Source organism: Bufo gargarizans, chromosome 2 (genome assembly GCF_014858855.1).
Source record: "Bufo gargarizans isolate SCDJY-AF-19 chromosome 2, ASM1485885v1, whole genome shotgun sequence".
In the NCBI taxonomy this organism is placed as follows: Eukaryota; Metazoa; Chordata; class Amphibia; order Anura; family Bufonidae; genus Bufo; species Bufo gargarizans.
The window spans coordinates 15,956,773-15,975,709 of NC_058081.1; the positions used below are offsets into that span (position 1 = coordinate 15,956,773).

The 18,937-nt window shown below is 46.5% G+C and overlaps 1 protein-coding gene across 1 annotated transcript in view; it reads right to left on the reverse strand.

The window, feature by feature from the left end:
• Nucleotides 1-964: 964 nt before the first annotated feature.
• The window catches only part of LOC122929220, a 51,239-nt gene continuing 33,266 nt past the window's right edge, over nucleotides 965-18,937 (reverse strand). The window contains exons 4-7 of the mRNA XM_044282722.1: nucleotides 17,217-17,368; nucleotides 3,607-3,765; nucleotides 3,261-3,401; nucleotides 965-1,382 (exon numbers count right to left, since the gene is read on the reverse strand). Of these exons, the coding sequence (XP_044138657.1) occupies nucleotides 1,095-1,382; nucleotides 3,261-3,401; nucleotides 3,607-3,765; nucleotides 17,217-17,368 (740 nt within the window). The 3' untranslated portion in view covers nucleotides 965-1,094. The remainder of the gene's footprint in view (nucleotides 1,383-3,260; nucleotides 3,402-3,606; nucleotides 3,766-17,216; nucleotides 17,369-18,937) is intronic.

The window sequence follows — 18,937 nt, forward strand, 5'->3', positions numbered from 1 at the left end:
CAGCAAAGGTCAACTGTGTTTATATTTCTCTTTTTGTACTGAAATATGCCAATCAACGCTATCACCACATATATATACGCAGTTCACTTCTGCGCGTATTTCTATTTTTGCACAGAAATAGGGCGGTAAACGCTTTTAGTGCAAATAAATTAAAAAGTGAACTGCATAAATATATTTCTTTTTTGTACTGAAATAGGCCAATAAACGCTATCACCACATATACCTGCAGAACTGAAATGCGTATATATATTTTTTTTTTCTGTACTGAAATAGGACACTAAACGCTTTCACCACAAAAAAACTGCAACACTAAAGTGCGTGTATATTTTTCTTTTTGTACTAAAATAGGCCACTAATGGCTTTTCAACATAGCACTTGCACCCCAATAACAAGAACAAAATGCTGGAATGACAGAGCTGTATAATGGCTATTTGGATCCCCAAAAATTATTTCCCTTCACTTGTAAATCGCTTTCCTAGCACTGTCCCTAGTGCTTTATGACGTCTTTCCTTGCACCAAGATGCTGTGAAATGATTCCTCCCTATCCTTTCTCTGCACTTTTGAATTGTTTTTTCATTTTTTTTTTCACAATGAGGTTTTTCCAATTTCTGGCCCTAGCTCCTTCTCACTTCTCTCCCTGCACTCAGAACGCTGGAAAATGTCAGAATCTAAGATGGCCGCCATATTTATAGGGCTGTGACATCACAGGGCTGGCTGGCTGCTGATTGGCTGCATGCATGTCAATCAGGGTGATCCCGCCTTCCCAGACTTCCTTTCTCCATGTCCTCACACGTGCAGCCGCCAATTCCACTTTGTCAACTTCGATTCGCTCTTCTTTATCCACCACCTGATGAGATAGCTGGTCTGCTCACTTTTGAGAGGAGTAGTCCTGAACCTCTCAATATACAGTACCAACTGCAAAGAGAGACCAAGAATTGGAAAAATATATTCATTCTGATGTGCAATGTTTCTACCACCCAGACAAATAAAGCTACCTCAAATATTGGACTCCTCAATGCCCCGTGGACATAGAAACACCGTTTTTGAGACCACACAGTATGCATATTTTTCAAACACTGTTAATGGAATTAGCACTATAAACAACAGTTTATGACGGTGAGAAGACATAAGCAGGGGTAGCAGCATTCAGTGCAGCACTGCAGGCAATTGTGAAAACAGGACAAGCAATTCTTGCACCCAGTGTGACAGTCCCGGCAGCAGCCACCTTCTTCAGCAGAATCCACAACTCCATCCCTCTGCTTTTCACAAAGTCTGCTGCTTAACCCGGATCCATTTTCCCAGTCCATACAGTCAATAATCCAAACATCTTGGAAACGGGTTGAAGAATTTTCCAGTTTTCGAACCTCATGGAGGTGAAAGTTCTAAAATATAGAAAAAGCACTAATAAATTGGCTGTACATGACTGATAAGAATCATCTCTCACTAGTCTCTGAAGACAACAGCCCAGTTAGTAAAAGAACTTAAAAAAAAAAACTTGACTGCCCGCTTCCAAAAATAGCACCTGTATCTGATCGGTGAGGGTCTGACACCAGGGAACCCCTGCTGTTTGAGAAGGCCCCCGGTGCTCCTGTGAGCTCCACCACCTTCTCACAGCTCACCAAGCACAGTGCTTTACATTGCTTGGTATCGCAGCTCAGCCCCATTCACTTGAATAGAGTTGCGTTGCGTCGAGGCCACGTGACCGATGAACGTGACTAGTGTTGAGCGAATCGAAGTATCCAAAGTGAACTCCGATCCAAATTTCAGGGAAAATTTGATTTGTTGCGAAGGTTAATTTTCTAATCAATTTTCCCTGAAATGATGGTAAGAAAAAATAAAATCATACTAACCTCATCCATTTTGGGGGCGAAGAGGCCTCCACGACCATGTTGATTGAAGATCCCGCTTGAAATCTTGTGCACTGTGGTATATGACGTCACCACGTCAGGCAGCGTGATGTCGTCATCGTGCACTGCACGAACGTTTGCGTTGGACTTTCAAGCAGGATGGTCGCGGCGGCCTCTTCGTGCTCAAATAGATGAGGTAAGTACAATTTATTTTTATTTTTTAATGATTAACCCCTGAAAGGCTACGATCAGACGTAGCATCTGAGGTGTTCACTGACGAAGGGAGGGAAGGGGGGCGCAATAGCCGTTCCCTGTCATTGCACCCACTACTACTAGAGAGAGATCGTTGATCCAGGGAGTTATTCTGATGCCTGATTGGAGTCGGGAAGGAATTTTTTATTCCCCTAAAGTGAGGAAAATTGGCTTCTACCTCACAGGTTTTTTTTGCCTTCCTCTCGATCAACTTGCAGGATGACAGGCCGAACTGGATGGACAAATGTCTTTTTTCGGCCTTATGTACTATGTTACTTACAAAGAAATGCGCTTTGTGACAGTGATTTTTTTTTTTTGCATAATTCGGTTTAGCAGCCAAATCGAATTTTTAAGAACTCTGCTCATCTTTAAAAGTGTCATCACTGACCTAGACTAAGCTGTGAGAAGGCTAAAAGTAGTGACAGGCCTTTTCAAACAGCTGATCGTGGGCTGTCAGAGCCCCAACCCCCAGAGGATAGGTCATCAGTTAAAAAGTCTCTGTAAACACCTGTAATATGCAAATTAGGCATTTAGTGCAATGAGGGTGTCACCATTACTCTTGCTGCACCAAAGCTCCACTCTTTTCTGTGGCCAGCCCCTCCCTGGCTGCTTTGATTGACAAGGCCAGGCGTGGAGTTGCCCGGTCACCACATTTTTTGGGTTTGAATATTTGCACTATATTAGCCTACAGTAGGTCTTTCAGCAATGGGCTGTAGAATAACATGTTATGGTATGTTATCTTGTATGTGCCCTCTTTATACATATGCTTAGCATTATGATTAGGTGAGCTGTGAATGTTTAAAAGCCCATTTAGTTCTGTAATTATTATAAATGATTTTTTTTATATTGTTCTTGTGATTACTTATGTATTAAGCTGCATTTATTTTTTTATCATTTTTTATTTTATTTGGGGTAAGGGCCAGGCAGTGGCAAAACAGCAAGGGAAATGGAGGTCGCTGGTGACTGATTACCATTCATTTCATAGCAAGAGTTGTTAATATTTGTATTGCTTTATTATATGTAGTGAAAGTATACAATGTCTGTCAGTGCTACACTGACAGGTTTCTACCAGGTCATCAGAGACAGGAAACATAAGATATGATAAACAATATTCCAAACCTTCAGCACATCATCATAGATGACAAAGGAGCATGTACTCACCAAGTAGAGGAAAGCCCCGAGAATTACAATTTTTTCACAGGATTCCATGTCTACAGAGAACCGGAAGACGACCCAGGCAGATCCACCTTCTTTCTCGCTCATTATTTTGGCTACTTGATGAGACCCATTCATGCTCAGTATCTTAGGGGTGAGGACAAAAAATGAGATGACCTGTATATTCAGAATGTAAGTCTTGGGGAATGTTTGAAGGAACAGTATCTCCTAGAATCTAGATGGAGAGTATATCACAGGAGCTATGGAGGTATAAATAGAAGATTAGCTCTTCCACCCCTGCTTCCAGTAAATCTTTATTCTATGCTATAACTCCCTACACAAAATCACTGACCTCTATAGAAGTGTTCCTTTGCGTCTGTAGAAACATTGGAAGACTTGCGATTAACGTAGACGTGTCCTTTGTGGTCTGAATGCAAATTTTCAGGTTTCCGGATACAGGATCAATTTTTACAGAACCCAGGCCGTGCATTGGAAGGGCAACAATCTGCAACTAGAAGAATAGAAGCAAATATCTGGTTAGGCGGTTTATGGGATAGCATTGTAGTTGAACTATTTGTTTTACTAACAGTGAAATTGGGAACTTCAGTTTCCAGTAGGATATACCAAGGTGACTATTACCACTCACTCAGGGTTAGGGCTCATGCACAGAAACGTATTTTCTTTCCGTGTCAGTTCTGTTTTTTGTTTTTTTTACGGACCGTATGCGGAACCATTAACTTCAATTTGTTTGCACAAAAAACGGAAGTTACTCCGTGTGCATTCCATTTCCGTATGTCCCAAAAAAAATATAGAACATGTCCTATTATTGTCCGCATTACGGACAAGGATAGTACAGTTCTATGAAGGGCCAGCTGTTCCATTCCGTAAAATATGGAATGCACACAGATGTCATCCGAATTTTTGGAGTACCGCAAAATACCTACGGTCGTGTGCATGACCCCTTACTGACTGATAGGACACCCTCCGCCATAGCCTATCCTGCCTAGATGCAATGTGTGTAACATGCATACTACTTGGAAAGCGACCCCCAAGCCAGAGAGTGGTACTGTCACGGACGGTGTACAGGAAACAAGACAAAGCAACATGCATATATGACTGAGTGGATCCAAAGCTAAGGAACCAAAAGGGAGACCCCTGCACAAGACCTGAGACTATCCCTGGCTGCTCAGCCTATGCAAAGATCCGAAAGGTGGAGGTTTGCATATCCACGTACCTCGACTATATAACCCCTGAACACCCTACAATAGTGAGGGGACACGACCACCGGCTCCCTACTCCAGACAGGGAGGGAGTCAGGGTCACCTGGGATCCAGCAAACAGAAAATAACAGATAAATGTTCAACACTTAACTTTGTAGCAGACAGGAAAACAAGATCAGCATGCACACACACTCCAGGAGGAAGTATAAGCCGCCCAGCAATGCACCATGGGAAGGGATTTAAAGGAAAGCAATCAGTCCAAATCCATGACAGCTGAGAGAGGCTAATGAGATGAGGAACTGAACAGCACAACAAAGAGAACTCAAGGAGGAGGTTCTGAAAGGCCTCTGTCAGAGCTTCTCAGCTGTCTGGTTGTGACAGTACCCCTCCCTCTACGAGTGGACTCCGGAAACTCAAAGCCCACCTTCTCAGGATGGGACCTATGGAAAGCCCTGATGAGATGAGAGGCCTTAATGTCCGTCACTGGGACCCACATCCTCTCCTCAGGACCATAACCCTCCCAATGAACAAGGTACTGAAGAGAACCCCGAACAAGACGAGAATCCACAATCCTAGAGACCTGAAATTCAAGATTCCCATCAACCATAATCGGAGGAGGAGGCAAAGGCGAGGGTACAATGGGTTGAACATAAGGTTTCAATAAGGACTTATGAAAAACATTATGGATCTTCCAAGTCTGAGGAAGATCAAGACGGTAGGCAACAGGATTGATGACAGACAGGATTTTGTAAGGCCCAATAAACCTAGGACCCAACTTCCAGGAGGGAACCTTCAATTTGATATTCTTGGTAGACAACCACACCAGATCACCAACATTCAGGTCCGGACCAAGCACACGTCTCTTATCTGCCACACGCTTATATCTCTCACTCATGCTCTTTAGATTATCCTGAATCTTTTGCCAAATAGATGACAAAGACGAGGAGAATCTGTCCTCATCAGGTAAACCAGAAGACCCCTCTCCCGAGAAAGTCCCAAACTGCGGATGAAACCCATATGCACCAAAAAATGGTGACTTATCAGAGGACTCCTGACGACGGTTATTTAAAGCAAACTCAGCAAGGGACAAAAAAGAACACCAATCCTCTTGATTCTCCGCCACAAAACAGCGCAGATATGTCTCCAGATTCTGATTGACGCGCTCTGTCTGGCCATTCGACTGCGGGTGGAAAGCAGAAGAGAATGACAACCGAACCCCCAAGCGAGAACAGAAAGCCTTCCAGAATCTGGAAACAAACTGCGTGCCCCTATCAGAGACTATGTCTGAAGGAATACCGTGCAATTTGACAATGTGATCAATAAATGCCTGCGCCAGCGTCTTAGCATTGGGCAAACCAGGAAAAGGGATGAAATGCACCATTTTGCTAAAACGGTCCACCACCACCAGAAATCACAGTCTTCCCCGAGGAACGAGGCAGGTCCGTGATAAAGTCCATGGACAGATGTGTCCAAGGACGGGAAGGAATGGGTAAGGGAAGGAGAGGACCTGATGGCCATGAATGAGGGACTTTAGCACGAGCGCAAGTCTCGCAGGCTGCCACAAAACCCTCAACCGACTTACGAAGCGCAGGCCACCAGAATCTCCGAGCGATGAGATCCAGTGTGGCTCTTGCCCCCGGTTGCCCAGCAAGGACCGTATCGTGGTGTTCCTTAAAAATCTTGTGTCTTAAAGTGAGAGGCACAAACAACCTCCCAGGAGGACAAAGATCAGGAGCCTCTGACTGGGCTGCCTGCACCTCTGCCTCCAATTCAGAAAAAAGAGCAGAGACCACCACACCTTCAGCCAAAATGGGACCCGGGTCTTCAAAATTCCCGCCTCCCGGAAAACAACGTGACAGGGCACCTGCCTTCACATTCTTAACTCCAGGGCGGAACGTGACCACAAAATTAAACCTAGAAAAGGACAAAGACCATCTGGCCTGTCTCGGGTTCAGACGCTTGGCTGACTCCAAGTAGGCCAGATTTTTATGGTCAGTAAATACGGTAATAGGGTGTCTGGCTCCCTCTAGCCAATGGCGCCATTCCTCAAAAGCCAACTTGATGGCCAACAATTCCCTATCTCCCACATCGTAATTTCTCTCTGCGGAGGAGAGTTTTTTCGAGAGAAAGGCACACGGTCGCCATTTGGCAGGAGAGGAACCCTGAGACAAGACCGCCCCCACACCCACCTCAGAAGCATCAACCTCAACTATGAAGGGTAAAGAATAGGGATGAGCGAACCCGGACTGTATAGTTCGGGTTCGTACCGAATTTTGGGGTGTCCGTGACACGGACCCGAACCCGGACATTTTCGTAAAAGTCCGGGTTCGGTGTTCGTCGCTTTCTTGGCGCTTTTGTGACGCTTTCTTGGCGCTTTTTGAAAGGCTGCAAAGCATCCATTCAACAAGCATCATACTACTTGCCCCAAGAGGCCATCACAGCCATGCCTACAATTGGCATGGCTGTGATTGGCCAGAGCACCATGTGATCCAGCCTCTATTTAAGCTGGAGTCACATAGCGCCGCCCGTCACTCTGCTCTGATTAGCATAGGGAGAGGTTGCGGCTGCGACAGTAGGGCGAGATTAGGCAGATTAACTCCTCCAAAGGACTTGATTAATCGATCGATCTGCAGCTGTGCATCATTGAGCTGCTGAAATTCAATTGCTCACTGTTTTTAGGCTGCCCAGACCGTTTGTCAGTCACTTTTTACTGGGGTGATTGGCGGCCATTTTGTGTCTTGTGGTGTGCTAGCACAAGCTGCGACCAAGTGCATTTAACCCTCAATGGTGTGGTTGTTTTATGGCTAATTCCTACATCAGGGTGAAGCTGTCACACCAAGTGCATTTAACCAGCAATAGTCTGTTTATTTTTTGGCCATATACTACATCAGGGGCAAGCTGCGCCTGTCACCAAGTGCATTTAACCCTCAGTAGTGTGGTTTGTCAAGCTGTCACACCAAGTGCATTTAACCATCAATAGAGTGGTTATTTTTTGGCCATATCCCAGTCTAATTCTGTCAGTAAACCTATACCTATCACCCAGCGCCTAAATACTAGGCCTCAAATTCATATCCAGCTAAATCTGTCGTTACTGCTGTAGCTGGGCGAGTTATTTAGTGTCCGTTCAAGCACATTTCTTGTTCTGGGTCGAAATACAATTCCCAATTTAGCAATTTAAAAATTTAGTGGTTTCTGCTGTATCAGAGCTATTTGAAATCTATCCCTAAAAGGGTATATAATATTCAAGGTGCACATAGGGTCATTCAGAATAACTTCACACACCCGCTACTGTGCATTTCCAAGTCTAATTCTGTCACTAAACCCATACCTGTCACCCAGCGCCTAAATACTAGGCCTCAAATTTATATCCAGCTGAATTTGAATACAATACATTGGGCCAAATAATATTTTTGTTGTTGTGGTGAACGATAACAATGAGGAAAACATCTAGTAAGGGACACGGACATGGTCGTGGTGGTGTTAGTGGACCCTCTGGTGCTGGGAGAGGACGTGGCCATTCTGCCACATCCACACGTCCTAGTGTACCAACTACCTCAGGTCCCAGTAGCCGCCAGAATTTACAGCGATATATGGTGGGGCCCAATGCCGTTCTAAGGATGGTAAGGCCTGAACAGGTACAGGCATTAGTCAATTGGGTGGCCGACAGTGGATCCAGCACGTTCACATTATCTCCCACCCAGTCTTCTGCAGAAGGCGCACAGATGGCGCCTGAAAACCAAGCCCATCAGTCTGTCACATCACCCCCATGCATACCAGGGAAACTGTCTGAGCCTCAAGTTATGCAGCAGTCTGTTATGCTGTTTGAAGACTCCGCTGGCAGGGTTTCCCAAGGGCATCCACCTAGCCCTTCCCCAGCGGTGAAAGACATAGAATGCACTGACGCACAACCACTTATGTTTCCTGATGATGAGGACATGGGAATACCACCTCAGCATGTCTCTGATGATGACGAAATACAGGTGCAAACTGCTGCGACTTTCTGCAGTGTGCAGACTGAACAGGAGGCCAGGGATCAAGACTGGGTGGAAGACGATGCAGGGGACGATGAGGTCCTAGACCCCACATGGAATGAAGGTCGTGCCACTGACTTTCACAGTTCAGAGAAAGAGGCAGTGGTGAGACCGAGCCAACAGCGTAGCAAAAGAGGGAGCAGTGGGCAAAAGCAGAACACCCGCCGCCAAGAGACTCCGCCTGCTACTGACCGCCGCCATCTTGGACCGAGCACCCCAAAGGCAGCTTCAAGGAGTTCCCTGGCATGGCACTTCTTCAAACAATGTGCTGACGACAAGACCCGAGTGGTTTGCACGCTGTGCCATCAGAGCCTGAAGCGAGGCATTAACGTTCTGAACCTTAGCACAACCTGCATGACCAGGCACCTGCATGCAAAGCATGAACTGCAGTGGAGTAAACACCTTAAAACCAAGGAAGTCACTCAGGCTCCCCCTGCTACCTCTTCTGCTGCTGCCGCCTCGGCCTCTTCTGCTGCTGCCGCCTCGGCCTCTTCCTCCGCCTCTGGAGGAACGTTGGCACCTGCCGCCCAGCAAACAGGGGATGTACCACCAACACCACCACCACCTCCGTCACCAAGCATCTCAACCATGTCACACGGCAGCGTTCAGCTCTCCATCTCACAAACATTTGAGAGAAAGCGTAAATTCCCACCTAGCCACCCTCGATACCTGGCCCTGAATGCCAGCATTTCTAAACTACTGGCCTATGAAATGCTGTCATTTAGGCTGGTGGACACAGACAGCTTCAAACAGCTCATGTCGCTTGCTGTCCCACAGTATGTTGTTCCCAGCCGCCACTACTTCTCCAAGAGAGCCGTGCCTTCCCTGCACAACCAAGTATCCAATAAAATCAAGTGTGCACTGCGCAACGCCATCTGTGGCAAGGTCCACCTAACCACAGATATGTGGACCAGTAAGCACGGCCAGGGACGCTATATCTCCCTAACTGCACACTGGGTAAATGTAGTGGCAGCTGGGCCCCAGGCGGAGAGTTGTTTGGCGCACGTCCTTCCGCCGCCAAGGATCGCAGGGCAACATTCTTTGCCTCCTGTTGCCACCTCCTCCTACTCAGCTTCCTCCTCCTCTTCTTCCACCTGCTCATCCAGTCAGCCACACACCTTCACCACCAACTTCAGCACAGCCCGGGGTAAACGTCAGCAGGCCATTCTGAAACTCATATGTTTGGGGGACAGGCCCCACACCGCACAGGAGTTGTGGCGTGGTATAGAACAACAGACCGACGAGTGGTTGCTGCCGGTGAGCCTCAAGCCCGGCCTGGTGGTGTGCGATAATGGGCGAAATCTCGTTGCAGCTCTGGGACTAGCCGGTTTGACGCACATCCCTTGCTTGGCGCATGTGCTGAATTTGGTGGTGCAGAAGTTCATTCACAACTACCCCGACATGTCAGAGCTGCTGCATAAAGTGCGGGCCGTCTGTGCGCGCTTCCGGCGTTCACATCCTGCCGCTGCTCGCCTGTCTGCGCTACAGCGTAACTTCGGCCTTCCCGCTCACCGCCTCATATGCGACGTGCCCACCAGGTGGAACTCCACCTTGCACATGCTGGACAGACTGTGCGAGCAGCAGCAGGCCATAGTGGAGTTTCAGCTGCAGCACGCACGGGTCAGTCACACTACGGAACAGCACCACTTCACCACCAATGACTGGGCCTCCATGCGAGACCTGTGTGCCCTGTTGCGCTGTTTCGAGTACTCCACCAACATGGCCAGTGGCGATGACGCCGTTATCAGCGTTACAATACCACTTCTATGTCTCCTTGAGAAAACACTTAGGGCGATGATGGAAGAGGAGGTGGCCCAGGAGGAGGAGGAGGAGGAGGAAGAAGAGGGGTCATTTTTAGCACTTTCAGGCCAGTCTCTTCGAAGTGACTCAGAGGGAGGTTTATTTCAACAGCAGAGGCCAGGTACAAATGTGGCCAGCCAGGGCCCACTACTGGAGGACGAGGAGGACGAGGATGAGGAGGAGATGGAGGAGGATGAGGATGAAGCATGGTCACAGCGGGGTGGCACCCAACGCAGCTCGGGCCCATCATTGGTGCGTGGCTGGGGGGAAAGGCAGGACGATGACGATACGCCTCCCACAGAGGACAGCTTGTCCTTACCCCTGGGAAGCCTGGCACACATGAGCGACTACATGCTGCAGTGCCTGCGCAACGACAGCAGAGTTGCCCACATTTTAACGTGTGCGGACTACTGGGTTGCCACCCTGCTGGATCCACGGTACAAAGACAATGTGCCCACCTTACTTCCTGCACTGGAGCGTGATAAGAAGATGCGCGAGTACAAGCGCACGTTGGTAGACGCGCTACTGAGAGCATTCCCAAATGTGACAGGGGAACAAGTGGAAGCCCAAGGCCAAGGCAGAGGAGGAGCAAGAGGTCGCCAAGGCAGCTGTGTCACGGCCAGCTCCTCTGAGGGCAGGGTTAGCATGGCAGAGATGTGGAAAACTTTTGTCAACACGCCACAGCTAACTGCACCACCACCTGATACGCAACGTGTTAGCAGGAGGCAACATTTCACTAACATGGTGGAACAGTACGTGTGCACACCACTCCACGTACTGACTCATGGTTCGGCCCCATTCAACTTCTGGGTCTCTAAATTGTCCACGTGGCCAGAGCTAGCCTTTTATGCCTTGGAGGTGCTGGCCTGCCTGGCGGCCAGCGTTTTGTCTGAACGTGTACTCAGCACGGCAGGGGGCGTCATTACAGACAAACGCAGCCGCCTGTCTACAGCCAATGTGGACAAGCTGACGTTCATAAAAATGAACCAGGCATGGATCCCACAGGACCTGTCCATCCCTTGTGCAGATTAGACATTAACTACCTCCCCTTAACCATATATTATTGGACTCCAGGGTACTTCCTCATTCAATCCTATTTTTATTTTTATTTTGCCATTATATTGCGAGGCTACCCAAAGTTGAATGAACCTCTTCTCTGTCTGGGTGCCGGGGCCTAAATATATGCCAATGGACTGTTCCAATGTTGGGTGACGTGAAGCCTGATTCTCTGCTATGACATGCAGACTGATTCTCTGGTGACATGAAGACTGATTCTCTGGTGACATGAAGCCAGATTGTCTGTTACGGAACCTCTCTCCTCTGCCTGGGTGCTGGGCCTAAATTTATGAAAATATACTGTTACAGTGGTGGGTGACGTGAAGCCTGATTCTCTCTGTTATGACATGCAGACTGATTCTCTGCTGACATGAAGCCAGATTGTCTGTTACGGGACCTCTCCTCTCTGCCTGGGTGCCAGGGCCTAAATTTATGACAATGGACTGTTACAGTGGTGGCTAACGTGAAAACTGATTCTCTGCTATGACATGCAGACTGATTCTCTGCTGACATGAAGCCAGATTCTCTGTTAAGGGACCTCTCTCCTCTGCCTGGGTGCTGGGCCTAAATATATGACAATGGACTGTTGCAGTGGTGGCTGACGTGAAGCCCGATTCTCTGCTATGGGACCTCTCTCCAATTGATTTTGGTTAATTTATATTTATTTAATTTTTATTTTAATTCATATCCACATTTGTTTGCAGGAGATTTACCTACATGTTGCTGCCTTTGCAGCCCTCTAGCCCTTTCCTGGGCTGTTTTACAGCCTTTTTAGTGCCGAAAAGTTCGGGTCCCCATTGACTTCAATGGGGTTCGGGTTCGGGATGAAGTTCGGATCGGGTTCGGATCCCGAACCCGAACATTTTCGGGAAGTTCGGCCGAACTTCTCGAACCCGAACATCCAGGTGTCCGCTCAACTCTAGTAAAGAAATATCAGGTTGCACCAAGATGGGAGCGGAAGCAAAACTCTCCTTTATATTAGAAAAAGCCTTACGCGCCTCTACTGACCAAGAAGAAAAATCTACCCCCTTTCTGGTCATATCAGTGAGTGGTTTAACAATAGAGGAATAATTCAAAATAAACTTCCTGTAATAATTGGCAAAGCCCAAAAAACGCATCAGCGCCTTCTGATTCTCAGGAAGCTCCCACTCAAGCACAGCGCGGACCTTCTCGGGGTCCATGCGAAAACCAGAAGCGGAGAGAAGAAACCCCAGAAATTTAATTTCTGGAACCGCAAACACACATTTTTCCAGTTTCGCATATAATTTATTCTCCCGCAGGATGAGCAAGACCTGACGTAAATGTTCCTTATGAGTTTTGAAATCAGGAGAAAAAATCAAAATGTCATCCAAATACACTAATACAAATTTTCCCATCAAATGATAAAAAATGCTGTTCACGAAATGCTGAAAAACGGCTGGGGCATTCATCAAACCAAAAGGCATAACCAAATTCCCAAAATGGCCCTCAGGGGTATTGAAGGCCGTCTTCCATTCGTCTCCTTCTCTGACCCTGACCAGGTTGTATGCCCCTCTTAGATCTAATTTGGAAAAGACTTTAGCCCCAACAACCTGGTTAAACAGGTCCGGGATCAGAGGAAGCGGATAAGGGTCACGAATAGTGATACTGTTCAGCTCCCTGAAATCCAGACAAGGTCTTAAAGAACCATCTTTTTTCTTAACAAAGAAAAAACCAGCGGCAACAGGTGACTTCGAGGGTCGTATGTGTCCTTTTCTCAGACTCTCAGAGATATAAGCACGCATAGCGATCCTCTCAGGTTGGGAAAGATTGTATAAACGAGATTTAGGCAGTTTGGCGCCTGGGATGAGATTAATAGGGCAATCGTACTCCCTGTGCGGGGGCAAATCCTGAACTCCACTCTCAGAGAAGACATCCGAAAATTCAGAGAGAAAAGATGGTACAGTCTTAGTAGCAACCTCAGAAACAGATGTCGTGAGGCAATTCTCTCTGCAAAAGTCACTCCAACCATTTATTTGCCTCGCTTGCCAATCAATGGTGGGGTTATGTTTAGTGAGCCAGGGTAGCCCCAACACTAGAGGGGTGGGCAAACCGCTAAGGACGAAACATGACACATCCTCAACATGAGCATCACTCACAATTAAACGGATATTGTGAACTATGCCCTTTAATGATTTCTGAGAAAGTGGAGCGGAATCGATAGCAAAAACAGGAATATCCTTTCCCAAAGTGCGCACCTGGAAACCATGAGTTATCGCAAATTTATTATCAATGAGATTGACCCCTGCTCCACTATCTACAAAAATCTCACAAAAAATGTTCTTGCTCTCTAGCACCACACTAGCCGGCAGGACAAAACGGGAACTACAAGCAAACGGAAAACCTTCAATTTCCGCCTCAACCCTGCCAATAGTAACAGACGGAACATTTTTCAAAGATTTTTTCCTGTTTGTTTCTTTATTACTCCCAGAAAACTGCCTGAATCTCCTAGAGGGACAAATATTTGCCAAATGATTTATACCTCCACAACAAAAACAAACCCTCCCATGCGAGCTGAATCTTCTATTGTCAGAAGCAATCAACCCCAGCTGCATGGGCTCCTGCTCAGAAGGGGCTGACAGCGACTGAGACCCCTGCGCACAGAATGGGACCGCTGCACTGTCCTGGGACTGAGTATGTTGGTTAAATGGCAAAAGAGAAAAGGGGAGAAGGCGCTCATAGGTGGTGGTTGACAAGAGATGTTGTTACTTGTTCTTAGCCAGGGTGAGTGGTTGCTACTCACCTTGGTTAGATTGTACTTTTTGGTAGTACAGTTCTGGTGGCGGTAAAAACGTGGGGTATTGTGGGTTGGTGCAGCCGATTGACGTCCAAGTTGACCATGGGCGGGAGCCAAGCCGCCACTTTGGTGCGAATTGTGGTGTATGGGGAGGTTGCTCGTCTGCACTGGGTTCATGCAGTGAGCGGATGGACACAAGGCGCAATTCACAACCCTGTATCCTTGTCACCGTAGGCTAATTGGAGGTCACTCTCGTTGGAGATCCCTTATTTGGGGGGGGGTTTATGTTGCGGTCCGCACTGCTTTTGGATGCGGCCGGTGAGTGTCCTTCCAGTGGTAGCGCTTCTGCACTATACTTCTGCACGTGGGACTGAGTATGGGACTGAGTATGACAGGAAGGGGACATCTCTCCTCTCTCTCTAGGACGCCTGTCAATACGAACGGCCTGAGACATAGAGTCCAAAGAAATAGGCCTCTCATGAAAGGCAAATGCATCTTTCAATCCCTCTGAAAGACCATGGCAAAATTGACTTCGGAGTGCAGCATCATTCCAACCAGTATCAGCTGCCCATCTCCGAAATTCTGAGCAGTATATTTCTGCGGATTGTTTACCCTCGCATAATAGACGTAGTCTAGACTCAGCCAGAGCAATATGATCCGGATCATCATATATCTGACCCAGGGCTAAAAAGAATTCATCCACTGAACGGAGAGGCCGTGCCCCCTCCGGCAGCGAAAAGGCCCAGGACTGAGCGTTACCTCTGAGCAGCGATATAATGATCCCCACCCTCCGTTCCTCATCACCAGAGGAATGGGGAAGAAGGCAAAAATGGAGTTTGCAAGCCTCTCTAAAACGCACAAAATTCTCACTACCCCCGGAGAACGTATCCGGGAGCAAGATCTTAGGCTCAGAACAAACTCCATGAACGCAAGCTGAACCGGTCACTTGAAGCTGAGAAAAAGTCTTACGGAGATCAGCTACCTCCAATGAAAGACCCTGGAAGGTTTCAGCCAAAAGTGAAACCGGATCCATGCTTGAGACGGTTTTGGCGGCTTATAATGTCACGGACGGTGTACAGGAAACAAGACAAAGCAACATGCATATATGACTGAGTGGATCCAAAGCTAAGGAACCAAAAGGGAGACCCCTGCACAAGACCTGAGACTATCCCTGGCTGCTCAGCCTATGCAAAGATCCGAAAGGTGGAGGTTTGCATATCCATGTACCTCGACTATATAACCCCTGAACACCCTACAATAGTGAGGGGACACGACCACCGGCTCCCTACTCCAGACACGGAGGGAGTCAGGGTCACCTGGGATCCAGCAAACAGAAAATAACAGATAAATGTTCAACACTTAACTTTGTAGCAGACAGGAAAACAAGATCAGCATGCACACACACTCCAGGAGGAAGTATAAGCCGCCCAGCAATGCACCATGGGGAGGGATTTAAAGGAAGCAATCAGTCCAAATCCATGACAGCTGAGAGAGGCTAACGAGATGAGGAACTGAACAGCACAACAAAGAGAACTCAAGGAGGAGGTTCTGAAAGGCCTCTGTCAGAGCTTCTCAGCTGTCTGGTTGTGACAGGTACACATATGTCTACTCCAAGTCCTTTTGAAAAGTGCTGCCGTCTCTCTAAATTTGTCATTTTAGTGATGATATAACAGCAACTTTAAATAAGATGCAGACCAATCACAGAAGACAGAGCTAACGCTTGAACTATCTATTGTTTCTCAGGAGGATGAGAGGCACTCTTGACATTGCCCACTTTTTGCCCAACCAGTCCACTCATCTGTTATAAACCCTCCAGTAGGCCCCAGAGCAGCCAGTCTCTCTGTCCACTGTTCAGTCCATCAGAAAACTCTTTCAGTCACTATCCTGTACAACTTGTGGCTGTACTTGGGCCACACACAGCAGGTTCCTCTGGCACCGCACGTAGTCACCATACAGTTTCACCTCCTCTTCTTAGAGTGCCATCTAGTTGTACCCTCCCTACACATTCATGCCACAATCCAACACTCTGCTCTACCTTTGACACTGGACTCTCTCTCATGTGCACTGTAAACCAGAACAGTGTTTCCTAGGGACTGTCAGATCGGCACTGCCACCATGTACAGTGCACCACTGTAGGGGCAATCACACAGGGGCAGCAATAGCGACATAACAGGGCAATATCAAATACAATGAACACTACCAAAAGGAAGGGAAAGGAAGGTTATAACCCCATTGGATTTCATTAAAGTTACTTCATGGTATCAGGTTTGGTATTATTTAGGCACCATATTGCAGTATGACGTTTGCACAGAATAATGGTATATATGGTACAATTTTGAACCAGATTTAGTATTCCTATATAAAGGCTCACAGTATCATTTCACTAGAGCTTCAAGCTTCTGCTCCCATATTAGCCTTTTATGGTATAGCATCATCATGATATACAATGTCTGGAACTTTAACTGCAGATTCCACCCCTGGGACCCTTACTTATCAAAAGAAAGGGCAGACGGTGACTTCTATTCATGATTCCCGATCACCACATTCTCCACTCCATATGCTTGGTGGTTAAGTTATGGTAGATCAGATCAGATCAAATCAATAGACTCCCCTTTCTCTTTAGGGTCCAAATCAGAGAATCTTCACCCTCACTAATTGATTCTATCAGACCTACTCTAATGGAAAAGAGGGCATTGTGCAGGAAAGTAGAAGGTTAACAGCAGATGTGCAACATAAAACCCAGGGTCTTTGATGCTAAATCTGTAACAGGCCCCCAACCTACTATGTACCATTTGTCTCAGCAAAGAAGCTTTTGGGACTTTGAGGCATGGTGTGACTGCTATTTCATCAGCCTATATAGCTACGACTCTGGGCACGGAAATCGGCTCTGCGGGGGAGGGACTATGCAACTACTCAGTGATGCTACCAATAAATGTCTATAATAGCATTTCATTACATGTCATGAAGTCAAGAGTTGTTTCAGTCTGTGAATATTATTACAGCCTAGTCAAAACTCATCCCTTGGATAAACTAGCTGGATAGACTTAAAAAAAATTTTTTTGCCACTTTTGACTATGATACAGATCAGTATTGTACTTACATAAGGGTCATGACCAGCATCATCTGAAATCAAATGAAGCCAAACTGTGTCCTTCTTGTAGCAATCTCTGAGATATAGGTTTAGGGAGGATCCAGAGGGTTCAGATTTGTGATGTACTGAGAAGAGGGTTTTCCCATCACGAGTCTGGAAGACTAGAAGATAGGCAACAGTGCAGTAATAAGGGTTTAGAAAACAATTTCGTACAAACCATCTATTATATACTGCTTCTTTCTGACCCATGAAAAGCTTAAAGGAGTTGTTTCATCTGGGACTTTGATGGCATATAGCTAGGAAATGCCAACATAGTCGTCCGAGACCCATTCTTTTATCTAAAGCGGGCCTTTGAAAGTGAAGACGAGCTCACCGCACATGCATGGCCTGCTCTCTATAAATTTCTATGGGAGTTCCGAAAAAAGCCTCGCAAGCGTGCTCAGCTATTTTCAGGAGTCCCCTAGAATTGAATGGTAAATGTACTGAGCAAACACAACCACTGCTGCTTTTACTTTTATGGGAGTGCTGGAAATAGCAGAGCTAGCACTGTGCTATTTTCGAGAGTCACATTCTGGAAATAGGTGCAGGTCTCAGAGGAGGGACCCACGTCTATGTGACATTAGTGGCATATTCCAGAGATATGCCAACAATGTCTCCAATGAGGTGACCCCTTTCACTCAATGCAAAAGACAAAGCTAGTCTAGACAAAGCAAAATAAATAATCAGAAGAAAAGATACTATAACTACAATGCAAAAGCAAAGACACATCAGTAGTGTTAAGCGAACTTATGTTTTAAGTTTGGCGTCTAAAGTTCGGGTTATCGAAGAATCGCATTATGGATTCTAAATTCCGTTATATTCCGTGGTAGCGGAATCCATAACGCGATTCTTCGATAACCCGAACCTAAACTTTAGACGCCGAACTTAAAACACAAGTTCGCTCAACACTACACGTCAGCACTATGCCACACCGAACATTTGAAGTTCTTAGTACAAACTTCCATGAAATTGTGTTAGCCCATCTGTCATGACAAGGCCACCTCACTCACATGGGGCCTAAACTACACAGTGTACCTGTACAATAGGACATTTACATATCTCTCTCAGGCCTAGATCTGTATCCATTCTAAAATCAACATGAGAACTAGAGATGAGCGAATTTCATATTATGAAATTTGTTCACGCTTCGTTTAATGGTAAAAGGTGAATTACGTTATGGATTCCGTTAACACGGACCATAACACAATTCTATGATGGAATGCCTTTAGAGGCATTCCATTATTCATTCCATCATAATAGAAGTCTATGGGCTGCAAAACAGATCCGTCCCGCTTCCATTATGCAGGAGAGGACTCCCCTGCATAACGGAAACGGAACTGATCCGTTTTGAAGCCCATAGGCTTCTATTATCTACGACACTGGATCCTATCGCCCTAATTTTTTTAAGTTACACTAACAAACTTAAATCTATTTTATTGGAATTTGATGTGATGGACCAACACAAGGTAGCAAGTATGTGTGAAGTGCAAAGAAAACGATGCAAGGTTTTCAATACTTTGTAGGACCACCTTTCACTGCAAGTACAGCTGCAAGTCTTTTGTGATAGGTCTCTACCATCTTTGCACATCTAGGAGGCTGAAAGTCTTGCCCATTCTTCTTTGCAAAATAGCTCATGCTCAGTCAGATTGGATGGAGAGCATCTGAACAGCAAATTTGAAGTCTTGCCACAG